This window comes from Crocuta crocuta, unplaced genomic scaffold (genome assembly GCF_008692635.1).
Source record: "Crocuta crocuta isolate KB4526 unplaced genomic scaffold, BGI_CrCroc_1.0 scaffold129, whole genome shotgun sequence".
NCBI lineage: Eukaryota > Metazoa > Chordata > Mammalia > Carnivora > Hyaenidae > Crocuta > Crocuta crocuta.
In genome coordinates this window covers 7,070,413-7,088,910 of record NW_027551571.1, presented here as the reverse complement: position 1 = coordinate 7,088,910, position 18,498 = coordinate 7,070,413, and the positions used below count along the sequence as shown (strand labels likewise).

Genomic DNA, 18,498 nt, shown 5'->3' with positions numbered 1-18,498 from the left:
CCCCGTCTCTGTCCTTCCCCTGCTCATGCCCTCTCTTGTCTCTCAAAATAAATAAACTTAAAAAAAAAATTCTAATCCTATACCTGAGAGTGATGTGGGTACAAACTCAAACTTTCCAGTTTATGTTTGAGAAGATGCCGCAGAATCCTACCAATTCCCGGGTCCGGGGGACCTGGCTCCGTGTTTCAGATACTCTGTTAAGTCTGCAGCCTCTGCTTCCCTGGCATAGGTGACACATTTTTACCCGGCTTATTTCATAAAGATTAACTATGATGTGTCCAATGTGTAGAACTTTGGGGGGAGTCTAGGCTTACTGAGGAAATAAATTATTTTAAATTATTTTTTTTAAAGAGCTGAGAAAAACGCTATAGAGAATTTTACAAGTTTGTTTGTTTTGTTTCCCAGAAACTCTAAAATTGAAGAGACCTCGTTTTGATGTATCTCTGGTTTATTTAACTCGAAAATTTATGGATCTTGTCAGATCGGCTCCTGGGGGGATTCTCGACTTAAACAAGGTCGCCACAAAACTGGGCGTGCGGAAACGAAGAGTATACGACATCACCAATGTCTTAGATGGGATCGATCTCGTTGAAAAAAAGTCTAAGAACCATATACGATGGATGTGAGTTGGCTTTGAACTTGTCATGGCTTTGTTTTTTTCCTTCTCATTAAGTGACAATATTAGGTTTGAGACTAACTAGGGATTCGTAGTGTTTTGACAGGAGAAAACAAAGTAAGATATGGCTTCTTGTTAAAAAAGGATTCTATAAAAATTTTGTACATTCGTTGTCCCACAAGGTACATAAATATTTTTTCCTACTTAGGACTAAATAAAAGCCATAGACCTAGAATATCATTCTGATAGTCTGGAAAAGTTAGATGGAATAATAATTGGTTTTCAGACTTTTGCTTTTCAAGATCATAAGAAGATCCTAAACATCTGATTGTTTAGGAAACTTTTTCCAGTTGGTTATTGCTATCAGGAGGAAATTCGTTAAGGTCATAAGACAATGTAAGGTGATAAAACACTTANGGGCGTGCAGGGGCCAGGAATCTCCTCTAACCTTAACTACCCCAGGTGGTTATGAGTCCAATGCACTGTGGGTCCATGCTGCCCTGAATGTAAAAACAAAAGGCGTGTCTTAGAGGCAGTTGCTAAAGACTTTATTTTTGACGAGGAAGGATCCCATGGAGAAAAGACTGGGAGCATAGACGTAGATATGCACACGGCTGTGTGTGCATATGTGCAGAAGAAAGCTGTTAATGCTTCAACAGGCACATGTTTTGGAGCAGTAAGAAACAGTTCCAGTTTCTAAGTACTTGTGAATACATTTCATTTCAGGCAAATGACAGATCTCCCAGCAAAGGTCATGAAATGGTTTTAAGTAATGAACTTTGCTGATAGAGGAAAGGGGTTCATAAAGGAAGCAGTTTTTTTCAGCAGTACAGAAGTGCAGATTGAATTCTAGTCTGAACATGTTTGCTGAATAACATTAAATAACACTTTAGGGGCTAATATCACATTGCATTCCACATCACTAACTGGAATCAGATTTGAAAACTAGCCAGCAAAAGGGAAAGGGGTAACAGCCTTTTTCCTCTTTATTTTTCATAAAGAAGAAAAACCATGAATATCAGTGGCCCAGGTCAGATCATAGCACTGTGATAAGGTAGACAGTAATAGCTAAAGAAAATACATCTTTTAAGAATAATCAATGTCATCATTATGTTCAGCTAGAACCAAATAGAATATGCACCTGCGGGAACAGTGCTCAGTTTTAGTAGAGGAGCTGTCACTGTCATGTTAGTCAGAACTTGTTTGTCATAGGGACTCAAGGATTGTAACTTAGCAGAAGCCATGCTGTACGTGGCAGAGCCGGAGCTGAACTAGGTCTCCTGGACCCCTGTGCACGTGGCCTGCTTGCCCCCTGCTCTGACTCTCCATCGAGCTCTGATGGTCTGTTGGGTGTTTTCAGACCCCCGTGTAAGAGACCAGAAATGGGGACGAGAAGCAGGGTAAGTGTGGGAAGGATAGTGGTCTGGAATTAAGGCAGGTCAGGAGTGAAGCTGAGAACCTAGTTTTGTTTGTCATTTTGGGAAATGCCTGATGTCATCTTTGGGAGAAGTTCCAGTAACCTCATGTGTATCATTCTGAATCTGCTAGAGGTCACAGACTGGGAGTTTTTTTTTTTTTTTTTTTTTTTTAAAATACCTTTCTTTTAAAGAGGATCTGATCTTAGCAATTTTGGAGCGGTGCCTCAGCAGAAGAAGCTGCAGGAGGAGCTTTCTGACTTATCAGCAATGGAAGATGCTTTGGACGAGTTGATTAAGGATTGTGCCCAGCAGTTGTTCGAGTTAACAGATGACAAAGAAAATGAGAGATATCCTTTAATTCTGTCCTTTAAAAAAAAAAAAATTCTCCTTCCAAGGCAAAGGTTACTATAAATAGTAGGGTCAGCCTGGGAATTTCGTTAATATATTCAGGATACGAAATTAGACCTTTGGAAGTTTTAAAGTAACTAAAGGGTTAGTAGCATAGCTTCAGACATTGACAGATAATTCCCTTTTACTCTTGTGTGTGGCATTTGTTCAGGTTAAATGCTACATCGGGACTATGTGCCAAGGTTAATGTTAATGTTAATATCAAATTAAAATAGTGGCCACATTCTTGCTTGGATTTTTAGTCTGAATGCCGTAAGGATAGTAAAATATGTGTTGGCTTTTGTGAAATTCAGGTTTTCCCTAATTTGTTAAATAAAGTGTTTTTTTTTTATTTTTATTTTTTAATGTTTGTTCATTTTTGAGAGACAGAGTGCAAGCACAGGGGAGGGGCAGAGAGAGAGGGAGACACAGAATCCAAAGGAGGCTCCAGAGTCTGAGCTGTCAGCACAGAGCCCGAAGCAGGGGTTGAGCTCCCAAACGGTGAGATCGTGACCTGAGCCGAAGTCAGAAGCTTAACCGACGGAGCCCCCAGGCGCCCCACTGAGGTTTCTTTCTGAAACAGTGACATTGCCATTGAAAGGCAGTGGATGAGATGGCAGCTGCCGTTCTGGTTCACAAAGCCCAGTGTAGCTATATGTGTCCCTGGGACAGCAGGGCACACTTGTCTTTGGTGGCGAGCTTCTCCTGGGTCTCCCAGACCCATCTACTGCTCTGTTCTCACGGCACCTTTGTGAGGCGGCACCGGTTCTGAGCTGCTCCGTGCTTCGAGTTTACTTAAACTCCATCAGTCGGAGCCTGATTTTCACAGTACAGTTATCAGGAGGGAATAAATGCTGCGCGTCCAAAAGTCTGTGAAGTAAGCAGGAAGATGTTCGGGAAACACAGTACATCATATAATTGGTAACATTTCAGTAACCCAGTAAAACAAGAGGAGACAAATTCACGTGGGGAGATGGAAAATAATCTTGGATGTGATGGAAAATAATCTTGGATGTGGGAGATCCCGTGAGGGCAAGCTAGTCCTGGAACACCTGCTCTCAGTGCATCCACTTTTTTTTTCATAGATTTTTTTTCCACCTTGTGGTTTTGGAGATTTCTCATCAAAACTGAATATTTTTTCCCCAAAGGTTCTCATGGTTAGATCTAGCAGTGAACAGAGAATTGGGGGCAGGGAGCAGTTAAATACCTTTACCTGAGAGCGTGTGTGTGTGTGTGTGTGTGTGTGTGTGTGAGTGTGAGTGATGTGTCGTGTCTGTAGACAGTGTCTCNTCAAAACTGAATATTTTTTCCCCAAAGGTTCTCATGGTTAGATCTAGCAGTGAACAGAGAATTGGGGGCAGGGAGCAGTTAAATACCTTCACCTGAGAGGGTGTGTGTGTGTGTGTGTGTGTGTGTGTGTGTCTGTGTGTGTGTGTGAGTGAGTGTGAGTGTGAGTGATGTGTCGTGTCTGTAGACAGTGTCTTCTGAAATTGTCATCATAATCACCAGAGCAGGCTTTAAAGAAAGGAGTTCTTTGAGTTTTAAATATTGTAAAAGCATTGTGTAAAGTTTCAAGAATTGTTTGTGAGATAGTAAGAATCAGATATGAAATGATTTTTTGACTAATTGCTCTCCTCACGTGTGAGTTTGTATCCCGTAGAAGCTACGGAGATTCGAACATGACCCTGATGTTCACATACTGTCAGGATCAGTTTCCTCCTCCGTAAGCAGCATTCTGCTTAGAGACCCTTGACTGACGTTCATGCTGGCGTATGTGACGTACCAGGACATTCACAGCATCCAGGCCTTCCACGAGCAGATCGTCATCGCGGTGAAAGCCCCGGCAGAAACCAGACTGGACGTCCCGGCTCCCAGAGAAGTAGGCGTCCCTGACGGGTTAAGACCTTCTAAAGAAGGGCGGGGGGAGGGGCGCCGACTGCCCCGGCTGCTGTTGCAGTTGTAGTAACTCGGCCGCCATGTTGGTTGCATATCTGATGTCGCTTGAGGCACTTTACGTGGTTTAGCTTGTTTTGAACAACACGGCAGACGAAGGAGTCAGGATTATCATCCTCTTGAAGGTGAGACTTCGGAAGCGCAGAGAGATTAACGTTCTCATAATCACACAGTAAGTGACGGAACCAGAACTCAAGCCCAGCTGGTTTGGCCTCGCGGTACGTCCTTGACCGTTGTTCTGTGACGTCCCCGCGCTGCACGGTAACGCGCTGTAGTGCCCGTGCCACGCTCTGGCCCGCCGCGAGGCCTCCAGCGGGGTCTCCAGTGGGCCGCACTGTTGGAGTTCCACATTGGGTGTCAGGGCTCCAGAAATTGGCTCTAACCAAGCTCATAAGAGATTTAAGGATAAACAAGAACATTAGGTGGTACATTTAATCTTTTTTTTTTTTTTTCATTTTTTTCACTCTTTATTTTTGAGAAAGACCTTGAGCAGGGGAGGGTCAGAGAGAGAGGGAGACACAGAATCTGAAACAGGCTCCAGGCTCTGAGCTGTCAGCACAGAGCCCAACGTGGGGCTCGAACTCAGGAACCGTGAGATCATGACCTGAGCCGAAGTCGGATGTTTAACTGACTGAGCCCCCCAGGCGCCCCTCAGTGGTTCAGTTGCTATGATGTAAAATTGCCGTATAAATGAAAGCATTCTTAAGAGCTGCTTAGCACTCTTTCCCTTGCAGGAGAGTTTATATTGAAAGATAATTGTCATCAGGAGGTTGCTTGGTAAGGATGGAATCAGAACGGAGGAATGTGGCCTTTCTTGGGACCAACCATGAGTCCTGATGGCCCAATAGACCCATCGGTGCTCATAGTGACGCCTCCGCATTGCTCTAGGGGCTTCCGTCCCTCACACTGAGGAATATTCTTACCACTCACCTGCCCTTTCACCCCCACCAGGCCAGTGTGCAAGTGAGCACCCCCGCTGTTACCTGACAGTGTGTCAAGTCATTTAGGGAACAGATATTAATCTAGTCACACTCAAGTTGTGACTTCTTCGTGATGCGTTCTCATTATTTAGGTTTGGATATATTCCAAGTCTCCTAAGAAACATTTTTATTTAATAAAAGTTGTTTGAGAGATGTTTAAACTTTTTAAAATAACCGCTAATCTTTCAACACCTCCTTACTGGGGACATGAGAGTCCGTTCTGCAGTGACCCACGGGGCCGCGGCCTCTCCCGCCTGTGCTACGAGCTGCTTCAGGCCGCGGTTGCCAAATCTTGCCGAGGTTTTCGGTCACGCCTGTGACTGAGAGTCCAGTTTGAAGGCGAGGAACACGGGCCCCCTGGGCAGCCCTTCTCTGCAGCAGGGGAGGAGCGGGGCCGTAGACAGGAGCACGCTGCGTGCAGGGGAGCCCAGCGCCCCCAGAGAGCCAGGCCGAGACTGGGGAGCCGGGGCCAGCGCGGACGGACTCCCGGGCCGGGCTGGCGTGCCGGCTGTTAGGCGTCATCCTGGGACACAGCCACCTGCCCGTTTGCTTCCATATGGTCTCTGGCTGCTTACGCTCTGTGATGGCAGACTTGTGTCGTCGTGACACAGGGATCGTGTGGCCCGCGAAGCCCTTTACAGAAACCGTCTGTCGACTCTGACCTGCTGGCATACGGAGTCCTCCGCCGCTGTCAGTTCAGCAACATAGCAGTTTCTTGCGTTGAGGAACGTATTGTGATACAAGATAATACGGTTCAAACCAGACCCGGCGTGGCAATCTGGAGCCGAGCGCAGGGATACGCTCTGTGGCCTACGTGTCTGGTACCAAGAAGCCATAGAGCAGCGGACACGAGCTTTTGAGCCCCCCAGTGGGCTGCATGTCACCAGCCCCTCTAGGTCACAGGGAGGTGTGGGGGGCAGGAGCCCTGCTGTGTGTACCCAGCCCGGGCGCAGCGCGTGAAAGGGGCAGAGAACAGACCTCGTCACAGCTGAAGCCCCTTCCAGTCAGATCAACAAGGAGTCGTTTATACCTGGAGCCCTTTCTTAAGAATTTAGCATAAATTGGTTCATTTCTGGGTTCTGGCACACACACAAAAATAGTAAGTTAGCATAACTCTCAGTAGAAGCACCCTATTTCCTGTTATCTTACAGAAAAAATAATCCTGAGTGATTTTAGAAAGCCAAAGCCAAGAAATGTGTGAATAATCGTAATTAATAGTCCTTTATATGCAGTACCTTTCACATATTTTTTAAGTTACTAAGGTATATTTTGTCTGTATTTCATCTTTCATTTTCACTGAGACAAAAGAAGGGCTCTTTGAGTTAACTCGGTACCTCTTCAGTGGTCAGAAAGTCTAAACACCCCCTTATTATTTGAGACCACAGGGGATTAGATTTCTCTGCCATCCAGACACGGATTCTGGTCCCTCAGGCGCAGACTCCCAGGAGGGGTGGACCCCTTGAGTGGAGGAAAACGGCTCTTGAGTGCCGAAGGGGTCCCGGCGTGATTCCGATCGAGTAGTTGTTTACACTGCAGGAGTCAGCCCGTGGCTTATCGGCCAGTGCTGAAGTGACTGAAGCCACGTACGTGGTTTTCTCAGATACGTGATAGAAAGCAAAGCACCCAAACTTAAGTTTCCAGCAGCACCCCTCAAATGGAAACTTGCAGTTCTAGTGGGGGAAAAATGTAACTAGCAAACCCGCACTCCTCCTGACGTGTCTTAATGCTGTTGTCTGTCTGTCTGTCTGCCAGGACTCTATCACAGTGCACATAAGGAGCACGAGAGGGCCCATCGATGTCTATTTATGCGAGGTAGAGAACGGCCACTCGAGTAGCAAAGCGTCTGAAGGTGCGGGCACCTCTTCAGCTAAAAACAAACACCCAGAACACCTTGACAAAGGTGAGTATTCCAAGTTTGTGATCGGGCAAGTTCAAGACTAATGGTTTTTTTTAATATGTATACATGAATGCATATTATGACCTTACAGATATTTTTACTTTTTCTAGCTGCAAAAACAAGAGTGAAAGAATTACAAGGTAACTTAGACTGTGAAACTACAGGGTAATTTAGACTATTTCTAACAACTTTATAGTTAAATACCATGCAGTTTTGATCTCGAAAGCTTAGAATCTACTTGGTCCCCCTGTGCTGCCTCCCGGTGTGGCCTCTGCATACAGAAGGTGTCCCCCTTCCGGCAGGTGCTGGCGGGTGCGCGCGTGACCTCACTTAACTCTTGTGAGACTTGGGCCCTTAGCCGTCTGCCATTAACAGAACAATGTGGCTCTTGGCCAGGGGTCTTCAGGGTTTGTTTTAAGCACTTGAATTATATGTCTGGTTACCTGTGCACCTTTCAAACCCTCACTCAGGAGACTTTCTTTCATGTTTGTTACTTTTCAGAAGAAAATCCTCCACAACAATGTGAAGAATTGCTTGAAGTGAGCAACTGATAGCGTTTGCAAATTCGTGTATGGAGTTTTGGGGAAGTATCCTGTACGGATGAATTATGCATCACATTTGATTCTCAGAGCAATAAATCATCCATGAAGTTCTCTCGTTCTCCGTGACCGCATCAAGGCCAGTAGTGGCTCTGAGTAGTTCACTACTTAAGTTACTGATAATTATGGTTTCTCCATTTGAAAGCAACTCTTTTTATGAGGATTCACTGCTTTTGGTCAGTGAACTTGACACCCTGCCCACTGAACTAAGTCTATCATGAAGAGCATCCCTGAGACCGGCAGTCGGGCCTGAAGCCGACCATGCTGGGCAGACCCTGGCCTTCCCTTCAAGGATCACGTGTCATTATCACGCAGGAAATTGCCTTACGCGGGTTCATGTCTGCAATTAGCTCTTGGATGAGTGCGCCAGGCATCTAGCTGTGACGTCTGCATATACCTGTATAGCGTTCAGACTGCTTACATACTGTGTCTTAGTAAAACTTCCCAGGCTTGTACAGCCAAAACAGTGTACATACGGAAAGTCACAGACAAATTCTCTGATTTCTGTGGTATCTATAACTTATTAGAATCCTCTGAATGGGGATTGGAGGAAAGTTTTTTCCCAGACTTCTACGTGTAGAAGTATCATGAATATGCTATACATCTAAACATCATGGATTTAATTAAAGTATTTCAGTCTGGTTCCCAGTGCTGAAGCGGAAATCTGACACTTCTGGATTTCAAGCTCCCTACTGTGTGCGGGAGGGTCCGGCGTGCCCTGCGGCCTTCGGCGTGAGCGTAGAAATGCTGTCAGGTACTGGCTTCGTTCTTTGCAAGACATGAATTCAATCATGATGAAAATTAGAAACTGTTTTAACCTTTGTGCAGGCAGATTTTGTAATTTTCTGTACGCAGCCTCGCTTTTCAATCAGGGGGTTTACTTCTGACGAGTTCGTTGTACCCAGCCCTCTCTCCAGCTCTGGTCCCACGTTTCCAAGAACCTAGCTCTTTCTACCTCATTGGGTAAGTCATTTACCACTCTGTGCCTCAGTTTACTCCGTAGTTTACCATTAGACTGTGAGCTCCTTGAGGGACTTTGTCTTAATCATTGTTCTGCCCAGCGCCTTGCCCCATGCCTGGCACGTAAGAAGTGCTCAATAAATGTTTGAATAAATCAGCGAGTGAGTGAGTGAATTGTAAAATTAGACTAAAAACGCTTGTCAACGTCATTCAGATTCGTATTTTAAACTCCTCTCGCTCTGAGAGAGATTTGAAAGTCGAAATTAAAACCATGTGTAAAAAAAAAAAAAACACATTAAAAAGGAATCACCAATGAAAATACTGAAAAATGATGCCGAGATGCTGACTGTTCGGATCGATTCGCCTGTGAGCTGCGCGGGGCGATCGGCAGAGGTCCGCGCGCGTGAGGGGGGTCCGCTGGGGCAGGGCGGCGGCCCGTGCACGTGTCTCCCTAAGAGGAAGTCCGGAGCCCAGAGCCCCTCCTGAGCGGGAGTGATGGGCGGGGCCGAAGGTGGCGCCCCAGGAAGCGTGGCCTCAAGCGAGCGGCTCGTCCCACACGGGGCCCCGCGCCGTCGTGGAGGCAGAAGGCCTTCCGCAGCCGGAGNTTTCGCTCAACCTAACTCCCAGGGGTTTTAAAACAAACCCTGATTTTGCAGAAACACCGACCCAGACGCTGAATTTTCGCTGGAAGAAAAAAAACGACCACCCTGCACCAGTTTTGCATGTTGTTAACTCCCAGCACGTCCGCCCCGCGCCCCGGGAGAGGGAGGACCCTGCGCAAGGACCCCACTTTCAGGAGGGTGGCTTTACACTTGAGACACTTATGACGCCTTCCGTCCCTCCCTTCGGACCCGGGGTTTGGCACCAGGAACGCGTGTATCAGCTGGTGTCGAGGTCACGCGAGTGGTCGCGCCTCTCAAGGCTCCAGGGCCCTGAGACAAAACCCGCATTTCTCTTGGGAACATGAGTGAAAAGTCGTGTCTCAAAATCTAAGAAATGTGGGCGCCTGGGTGGCTCAGTGAAGCGTCTGACTTTGGCTCCGGNTCTCTCTCTCTCTCTCTCTCTCTCTCTCTCTCTCTCCCCCCTCCACGTTCACTTGCTTCCTCTCTTTCTCTCAAAAAGAATTTACTTTTCAGAAATCTGCTCCTTGATTATCTACCAGAATCAAAACTGAGGGGGCACCTGGGTGGCCCAGGTGGTTAAGCATCTGACTTTAGCTCAGGTCATGACCTTGCAGTTTGTGGGTTCGAGCCCCACGTAGGGCTCTGTGCTCACAGCTCAGAGCCTGGAGCCTGCGTTGGATTCTGTGTCTCCCTCTCTCTACACCCCTCCTTATGCTCTGTCTCTCAAAAATAAACATTAAAAAAAAATTTTTTTTTAAATTAAAACTCGAAATCAGAATAAAGTCACATAAGTCTTTAAAGCGAGTCGCCCTGTTGCCGTGTTTCCGAGTTGGTTCAGCCCGTTGCCGTGGGCCGTGCGGCTGCAGGCATCCGTGCCGACGACCCGGCCATGCCTTCCCGCTTTTGTCCCTTGCTCCGACAGCTTCCCTGACCACTGAGGACAGAGCCGGCAGCTTGTTCGCCTCGGGCCCCGCTGTGCTCACAGGTGGACGGGCTGTGCGGGTGGCCGGGCCGGGGACAGGACGTGGGCGCTCAGCGGAGGAAGGAGAGTCGTGCAGAGAGAAGGGGGAGAAAGCAGCGAACGATGCAAGGAGGAGGGAGAGAAGGAAGGCTTTTCCGGAGCACCGCGCCCGCCTCCGGGAGGACTCTAAATTGGAAGCCCGCCACTCCTGGCCTCTGCTGCCCCCTCAGGAGCAAAGGGTGACTTTTCCGCCAACGAGCTTGGAAAACCGAACTGGATGTGAAAGGCTTCGGCCTTCCTGAGTTTTCTCTGTCTTCCTGCCGGTGCAAGGGGCTTCCCGCCTCGCCCAGGGAGAGCGTTGCAGGTGCTCCCCGCTGGGGGCATGTCGGTCCCGCGGGGCCTCTGGCAAAGTCTGGAAACACTGTTTTGGTCTGTATTTAAAGTTTATCTTTCTGAAGAGAAGAGTTCCAAGACTAGTGCGCCCTGAAGGTAGGACATTTAAGAACATAAATAAACTGGGGCGCCTCGGTGGCTTAGTCGGTTAAGCGTCCGACTTTCGCTTGGGTCGTGATCTCGCGGTTCGTGGGTTCGAGCCCCGCGTCGGGCTCTGTGCTGACTGCCAGCTCAGAGCCTGGAGCCTGTTTCAGTCTGTGACTCCCTCTCTCTCTGACCCTCCCCTGCTCACGCTGTCTCTCTCTCTCTCTCCTAGAAATAAATAAAACATTAAAAAAAAACATAAATAAACTGCTACCTTATTCCCATTATTTAACCTGGTGGTTGGTTCGTTAAGTTCAAGTTGTATATTGGTCTGAGAGTGATTGGTGGTGATGAAACTTACCCCAAACGATGAGTCGTGACATATCTGGGCTTCGAAACGGTGCCACCGTCCTGAAAATGCAATTTTGGTCAAGTGTAAATACACGGTTTATACCACGTGTTTTAGGCTGTCTAGTTGATGTCTCGTGGTAGGTTTTGGGAACGGTCCCCACGACAGGCTTCAGTTCACAGAGGGACGTGGGTAGTGAACCACAGGCATCCAGCACCACAAATGTAAGACTGTCACCAGCACTATTCACGCACCTCCTCTGTCACCCTGTCTGATGGCCACGCCCTCCACCCTCGAGAAAACTGTCATTTTCCTGACCAGTCCCCAGACTATGGGGCCCATCAGCCTTAAGCACTCCTCCTGGCCCGTCCGTCGCTCCCCCCCACCACACACCACACACACACACACACACACGCACATGCGCACGCACTTCATTATGAATTGGGACTTGCATTAAGCCACCTTAAGGAATTTAAGATCTGTCATTCTGGTATCAAGTAGCGCCGTAAGCGTGAAGTCCCACGGAGGGCTTGTTCAATGCACATTTCCACGCCTGTCCTCGGAGCTTTTAACTCTATAGTTCTAGGTGAGGAGTCGCCGTATTTCTCTCTCCTCTCTGACGGCGTGACTATCAGGTGCCACGGTGTGGACGTCCTCGGTTTCTTGTGTGGACTGAACCTGAACGTCTGCTTCTTCCCCCGGGCTAGGGAACTTTTCACCCGTTATTTCTTCAAATAACTTCTCTGCCCCCTTCTCTTCTGGGACCCCTGCAATGTGAATGTTTGCTTGCTTAATGATGCTCGCTTAATGATGCCCCTTCACCCATCCTCATTTCTAACAATGCTTCCTTTCTGCTGTTCAGTGGGGGTGCTTTCCATCCCTCTGTCTTCCAGATCACTGATCTGTTCCGCACCCGCTAATGTACTGTTGACTGCCTCTAGTGTATTTTAAGTGAGCTCTACAGCCAACGTGGGACTTGAACTCACAACCCCGAGATAAGACTCGCACACTTTTCCAGCGGAGCCAGCCAGGTGCCCTTCAAGTGTTTTGTTTTGTTTTTTTTTTTTTAATAGTTTATTGTCAAATTAGTTTCCACATAACACTCAGTGCTCATCCCCACAAGTGTCCTCCTCCATGCCCATCCCCGCCCCCACATCCATCAGTCCTCAGTTTTTGTCAGCATTCAAGAGTCTCTCATGGTTTGCTTCTCTCCCTTTCCCCCACCATTTCTCCCCTTCTTCTCCCCCTTGTTCCTCCGTCAAGTTCCTCCTAATCCTCCTATACGTGCAAACATATGATATTTGTCCTTCTCTGCCTGACTTATTTCGCTCAGCATAACACCCTCAAGGTCCATCCACGTTGCTACACATGGCCAGATTTCATTGTTTCTCATTGCCATGTAGTATTCCATGGTATAGATAAACCACATCTTCTTGATCCATTCATCTGTTGATGGACACTTAGGCTCTTTCCATGTTTTAGCTATTGTGGAGAGTGCTGCTATGAACATTGGGGTACATGTGCTCCTGTGCATCAGCATTTCTGTATCCCTTGGGTAAATTCCTAGCAGTGCTATTGCTGGGTCATAGGGGAGTTCTATTGTTAGTTTCCTGAGGAACCTCCACACTGTTTTCCAGAGGGGCTGTACCAGTTTACATTCCCACCAACAGTGTAGGAGGGTGCCCGTTTCTCCACATCCTCGCCAGCATCAAGTGTATTTTTCATTTCAGTTATTGTAGTCCTGCGCTCTGATTGGTTCTTCTTGATACGTGCGATCTTTGTGGATGTTCTTGCCGAGTTCCTCCACGCCTCTCCAGTCCGATGCCGTCTTTAGGACCATTACTTTGAACTCCATCAGGTAGATCGTTCATCTCCATCTCATGTAGTTTTTTTCTGAGGTTTGGTCTTGTTCTTTTGTCTGGAGCGTATTCCTCTGCCCCATTTTGCTTGACCTCCTGTGTTTGTTTTAATGAATGAGGAAGAACAGCTACTCCCCTTAAAATCGAAGGCACGCTCTTGTGTCCGGTCATGCCCGGTGTGGACTATGCCGGTGACTCCAGCTGGAGCTGGGGCTGGTGTGGGTTGGGGGTCCTGGGGTGCTTTGTTCTGGGCTGCTCCGGTGGGACAGCAGGAGCTGAAGCGGGTGCGGGCTGCGATGTCCGGGGACACGTGGTACGGGGTTCACCCGGTGGGGCAGCCGGAGCCGAGGCAGGCAGGCTGGGGGATTCTCAGTTAATGCTGAAAATCGAAGGGGAGGAGGGGCGTTCCTGGGAAAGGAACCCGTAACAGACTTGGCATTGGAGCGCCGTATTAGGGTTAAATGCAGCAGCAAGTAACAGAAAAAGCCCCAAAAACCAGTGGCTTAGAAAAGATGCAGTTTATTTCTCAACATGTGGGGGGTCTGTAGATAGTTCAGAGCTGGTATGATTATCGAGGGGGTCAGGGGCTGAGACACCTTCCAGGTAGTTTTCTTCATGCTTTACAACTTAACCTTTTACATAAGTGTATTTATTTATTTATTTAAGGAGAGAAAGTGTGAGTGGGGGAGAGGCAGAGAGCATCCCAAGCAGGCTCCATGCTGTCATCCAGAGCCCGACACAGGGCTCGAGTCCACGAACCACGAGATCATGACCTGAACCCAAGTCAGGCACTTAACTGAGCCCCAACAGCTTAACCATTTCGATTGAGAAAATGTAGTCATTATTGGGGGGCAGACAGGCATGCCCCCAGCAACTGCCCTGGAGCTCGGTTGCTGTTGAAGAAGGGAAGGAAGGATGTGGGGTGCAGTAGGCAGTGCTGGTTCACCGAGATCTGACCATCCTCCCATCTGGGCACAGAAAGACTCTGCCTCCCAGTGACACCCGCGACTAATTCCAGCCAGGTGGCTCTGAGAGGTGACACGTGGTGAAAAAACCAGGCATGATTCTTCCTGCAGCTCTTCCCTGCCACAGCGACCGCGAAAGCAAGATCATCCGAGCTCGTAGGTTTGGCCGTCTCTGCCACAGGTCAGGGGGTGAAAGAAGGACGCTGTCAAAGCTGCCTCGCTTCAAACCAACGTCTTGTCCCTTTGACCCACTCCCAACTGTCGCCAGTTGCTTATAATCCACACACACTTCATTTGGTTTTGTTTTAAATTTTTTAATGTTTATTTATTTTTGAGAGACAGAGCGTGAGCCAAGGAGGGGCAGAGAGAGAGGAAGACACAGAATCAGAAGCAGGCTCCAGGCTCTGAGCTGTCAGCACAGAGCCTGACGCAGGGCTTGAACCCACGGACCGCGAGACCATGACCTGAGCTGAAGTCAGATGCTTCACCCACTGAACCACCCAGGCGCCTCACACAGACTCCCTGTGTTTGCGCCTAGTCTAACTGGAGTCTACCTCAAATTTATGTAATGACTGCCATCTAGTGGAGAGTCAACAATTGTTCACGTTTCTTCACTTGCTTTCAGTTAAACAGATGCTGCTAGAGAATTGCTGCAACTTTTTCTTCTTAATGTTTATTTATTTTTGAGAGACAGAGTCTGAGCAGGGGAAGGGCAGAGAGAGAAGGAGACACAGAATCCAAAGCAGGCTCTGAGCTGTCAGCACAGAGCCCAATGCAGGGCTCGAACCCACAAATGGCAAGATCATGACCTGAGCTGAAGTCGGACACTTAACGGATGGAGCCACCCAGGCGCCCCAAGAATTGCTTTAACTTTAAAAAGAAATGTTCAGACCCCATTCTGGTGGATGAAGTGAATTGATGCTAATTTTTACATGTTAAAATTTAAATAGAATAACTCGGAAAGAAGAAAATAACAGCGGCCAACTCAAGAATTCAGCATAACATCCAGGCTGTGTCCATTCTTCTGTTCTAGCTGTCGCCTCGCCTACAGAGATCTCGATTTTCTTGGTGCTCCTCAGGACATCACAGTGGTCCGTGACATTGGACCTGTGGATCCGGAAGCAGCACGTAGCTCAGATATAAGACATAAGTGTGCCAGACGAGCCGACTCTGGATACTAAGCACTGGGTCCGTCGGGGTCCGGCCAGAAACCCGGGGTGGGTTTTGTTGTAAGCGATTACAGCAGAGGCGACTTAACGCACGAAGGCCAGGCGGCGCCCGAGGGGCTGAGTCGGTTAAACATCCAACTCCTGATTTCAGCTCGGGTCACGATCTCACCGTTTGTGAGATTTACCCTGCATCATGCTCTGCGCTGACGGCACGGGGCCTGCTTGGGATTCTCTCTCTCCCTGTCTCCCTGCCCCTCCCCAACTCGCTCACTCTCTCAAATGAACATTTTTAAAAAATACAATAAGACTGAAGTAGCAAAAAAGGGACACTGATGTCGTAGATATCAATAAGTCGGAAGTAGGGGTGCCTGGGTGGCTCAGTGGGTTAAGCATCCGACTTAGGCTCAGGTCATGATCTCACAGTCTGTGGGTTCGAGCCCCGCTTTGGGCTCTGTGCTGACAGCTCAAACCCTGGAGCTGCTTCGGATTCTGTGTCTCCCTCTCTCTCTGCCCCTCCCCTGCTCATGCTCTGTCTCTCTCTCTCAGAAATGAATAAAAAAAAATTAAAAAAATTAAAAATGATAATTCAGGAAGTAGCTACCACCGTGGGGATAAAGCAGGGTCACCACAATGTAGGAGCTCAGAGGAGAGGGCACACATCTCCGGAAGAGATGCCACACTAGCGTTGGGCCTCTGGGGGGGACAGAGGCGCCCAGCAGATGGTACTCAAACCTCCAGCTGGGCTGTGGCCTGGTAGGTGCGCACGCCCCTGACGCCTTACAGCCGCCGCCGGTCCTGGGGCTTCCCAGGGGGCAACCAGGGCGGCCGCTGGGATTGCCAGCAGAATCCGGGAAGCAGAGCCACTGCTGTCCCCTGCTGCTCCAGGGACAGGGGCCGGCGCTAGAATGAGGAAGAAAGTCCCTTCCCTCCTCCGGCCGTTCTCTTCCCGTTGCTTCTTNCAGCCTGTCGTCAAAGCCCTTTGTGGTTCTCAGAGTCTGTGACGCTAAGTCGATACCTGACTCCAAGATAACACTCAGTCCAAGTTGATGCCCGGCAGAGGATGTGTTTCTTAGACTGGCCTTCCACTGTGTGCTTGGTGACATGGTTTGCGCTGCGTGGGTACAAGCTGGGCTCGCATGGGGCTCTCACCTTCACTCATCCGCACTGCACTTTCCTGTGATGAGGACAACGGGGCGCCCGGGGGGCTCAGTCAGTTAGGCGTCCGACTTCGGCTCAGGTCATGATCTCACGGTTCGCGGGTTCAAGCCCCGCGTCGGGCTCTGTGCTGACAGCTCGGAGCCTGGAGCCTGCTTCACATTCTGTGTCTCCCTCTCTCTCTGCCCCTCCCCTGCTTGTGCTCTGACTCATTCTTTCTCTCAAAAATAAATAAATGTTAAAAAATTTTAAAAATAATAAATAAGCATTCTTTAAAAGTTAAAAAAAAAAAAAAAAGGAATGTGCCCCAGTGATGTATGGCTGCGTCATCCCCAAAGCTTCCTTATGTTCTCTGCGCCTTTTGTCAGGATCCCTGCTGAAGAGAATGTTCTTACCTCTTTCTCGTCTATCTATTTATAGCCTGAAACTCTGGTAAGAGGAGGCAAAGCCCTGCAGTCTTTTTTTTTTTTTTTTAATGTTTATTTATTTTGAGAGAGAGAGTGAGTGAGCAGGGAAAGTGTGGAGAGAGACAGAGAGAGAGAGAGAGAGAGAATCCTGAGCAGGATCCTCACTGTCAGCACAGAGCCTGACGTGGGGCTTGAACCCATGAACCATGAGATCATGATCTGAGTTGAAATTGAGAGTCGGGTGCTTAACTGAGCCAGCTTGGCGCCCCACCTGCGGTTTTTTAAAACGTGGGAGTTGGTGTCTACACAGGGTAGCAGTTCCACTGGTTACCATGCCCTGAAATTTGAGACTGAGAATGTAGCCCCTTGGTCCTTAAGCTGAGCGTGTGCCAACACGGGAGTGGATTGGGTATGTGGTTGGGGCTGGGAAATGCTCCCAGGCGATTTCGGTCACGCAGCGTAGGTGCTGTGTAGACAGAAAAGAAAAGAATGCCATTCAGTCTACATCAGGCTCTAACTGAGTTATTTTGCACATTTCTTCTAGAATTTATTCTAGGTGCTCCCAGAGGTAGCTGTTGTAATGGAAAAGCAAAGAACATTAAATAAAATTGATGGAGATGAGTTATTTTCAGAGTTCACCAGACTTTCATGGGGCTTGTTGCCCTTAAGTGTTCATTGTTGCCCATAATCAATCTATTTATAAAGAAATAAATCCCACTACTCATCCTTCTGTTCTTCTTTATTCTCCCAGGGGTTAGGAAGCCTCCTTTCGAAGGCGCCTGGGTGGTTCAGTCGGTTAGCCAGATGACTCTTGGTTTCGCTCAGGTCACGATCTCCTGTTTTTGTGAGTTCGAGCCCCAAGCTGGGCTCTGTGCTGACAGTGTGGAGCCCGCTTGGGATTCTCTCTCTCTCTCCTCTCTCTCTGCCCCTCCCCCACTCACGCTGTCGCTGTGTCTCTCAAAATAAATAAATAAATAAATGATTTGAAAATTTAAAAAAAAAAGCCTCTTTCTGATGCTTCACAGTTTCTTTACACTAAAAAGTGCATGGATCTTCCGAAATGTGCTCCTGATGGACTTCTTGATTTAGATGAAGTTGCACCGATACTAGAACAGGACAGATAAAGAACGTATAACATCACAAATGTGCCTCACTCAAAACAGATCTAAGAATCACCCTTAGTGGATGTGTTATCATCAAACTTTTCCTCATTTTTAAGCTTTAGTAATAACAGGAATTATTTTGCTTTTTAAAAGCTGAAAATGAGGGGCGTCTGGGTGACTCCGTCCATTAAGTGTCCGACTTTGGCTCAGGTCATGATCTTGCAGTTTGTGAGTTCGAGCCCCACGTGTGGCTCTGTGCTGACAGCTCAGAGCCTGGAGCCTGCTTCATATCCTGTATCTCCCTCTCTCTCTGACCCTCCCCTGCTCATGCTGTTTCTCTCTCTCTCAAAAAATAAATAAACATTAAAAATAATAATAAAAGATGAAAATGAAATTTTCAGTAACTGGAAATTATAAGACGTATTATGTGATGGATTTGTGTCCAATAAACGTTAACTATAGGCAGGGGTCTATAAAACAGCGAACATCTGAGTCCTTTCTGTAGACCAAGTTCTGTTTCCGGCATCTGAAAGACAAATACTGCATATTCCTTGCCTTTAGCCACAGCTCTCTCGGACACCAGCAAAGCAGCAGCATGCAACGGTTCCGAGCACAGAAGA

General features: G+C 48.0%; 1 protein-coding gene across 2 annotated transcripts in view; it reads left to right on the top strand.

The window, feature by feature from the left end:
* Window positions 1-8,967, top strand: part of E2F6 (E2F transcription factor 6) — a 12,668-nt gene extending 3,701 nt beyond the window's left edge. Inside the window, exons 2-6 of one of the 2 annotated variants that reach the window (XM_077750977.1) lie at window positions 406-622; window positions 2,226-2,381; window positions 4,186-4,300; window positions 7,107-7,254; window positions 7,753-8,967. In XM_077750977.1, the coding sequence (XP_077607103.1) occupies window positions 406-622; window positions 2,226-2,381; window positions 4,186-4,300; window positions 7,107-7,254; window positions 7,753-7,802 (686 nt within the window). In that variant the 3' untranslated portion in view covers window positions 7,803-8,967. Of the gene's footprint in view, window positions 1-405; window positions 623-2,225; window positions 2,382-4,081; window positions 4,301-7,106; window positions 7,255-7,752 lie in introns of both variants that reach the window. The other variant, XM_077750978.1, reaches the window with a different exon arrangement.
* The last annotated feature ends 9,531 nt before the right edge of the window (window positions 8,968-18,498 follow it).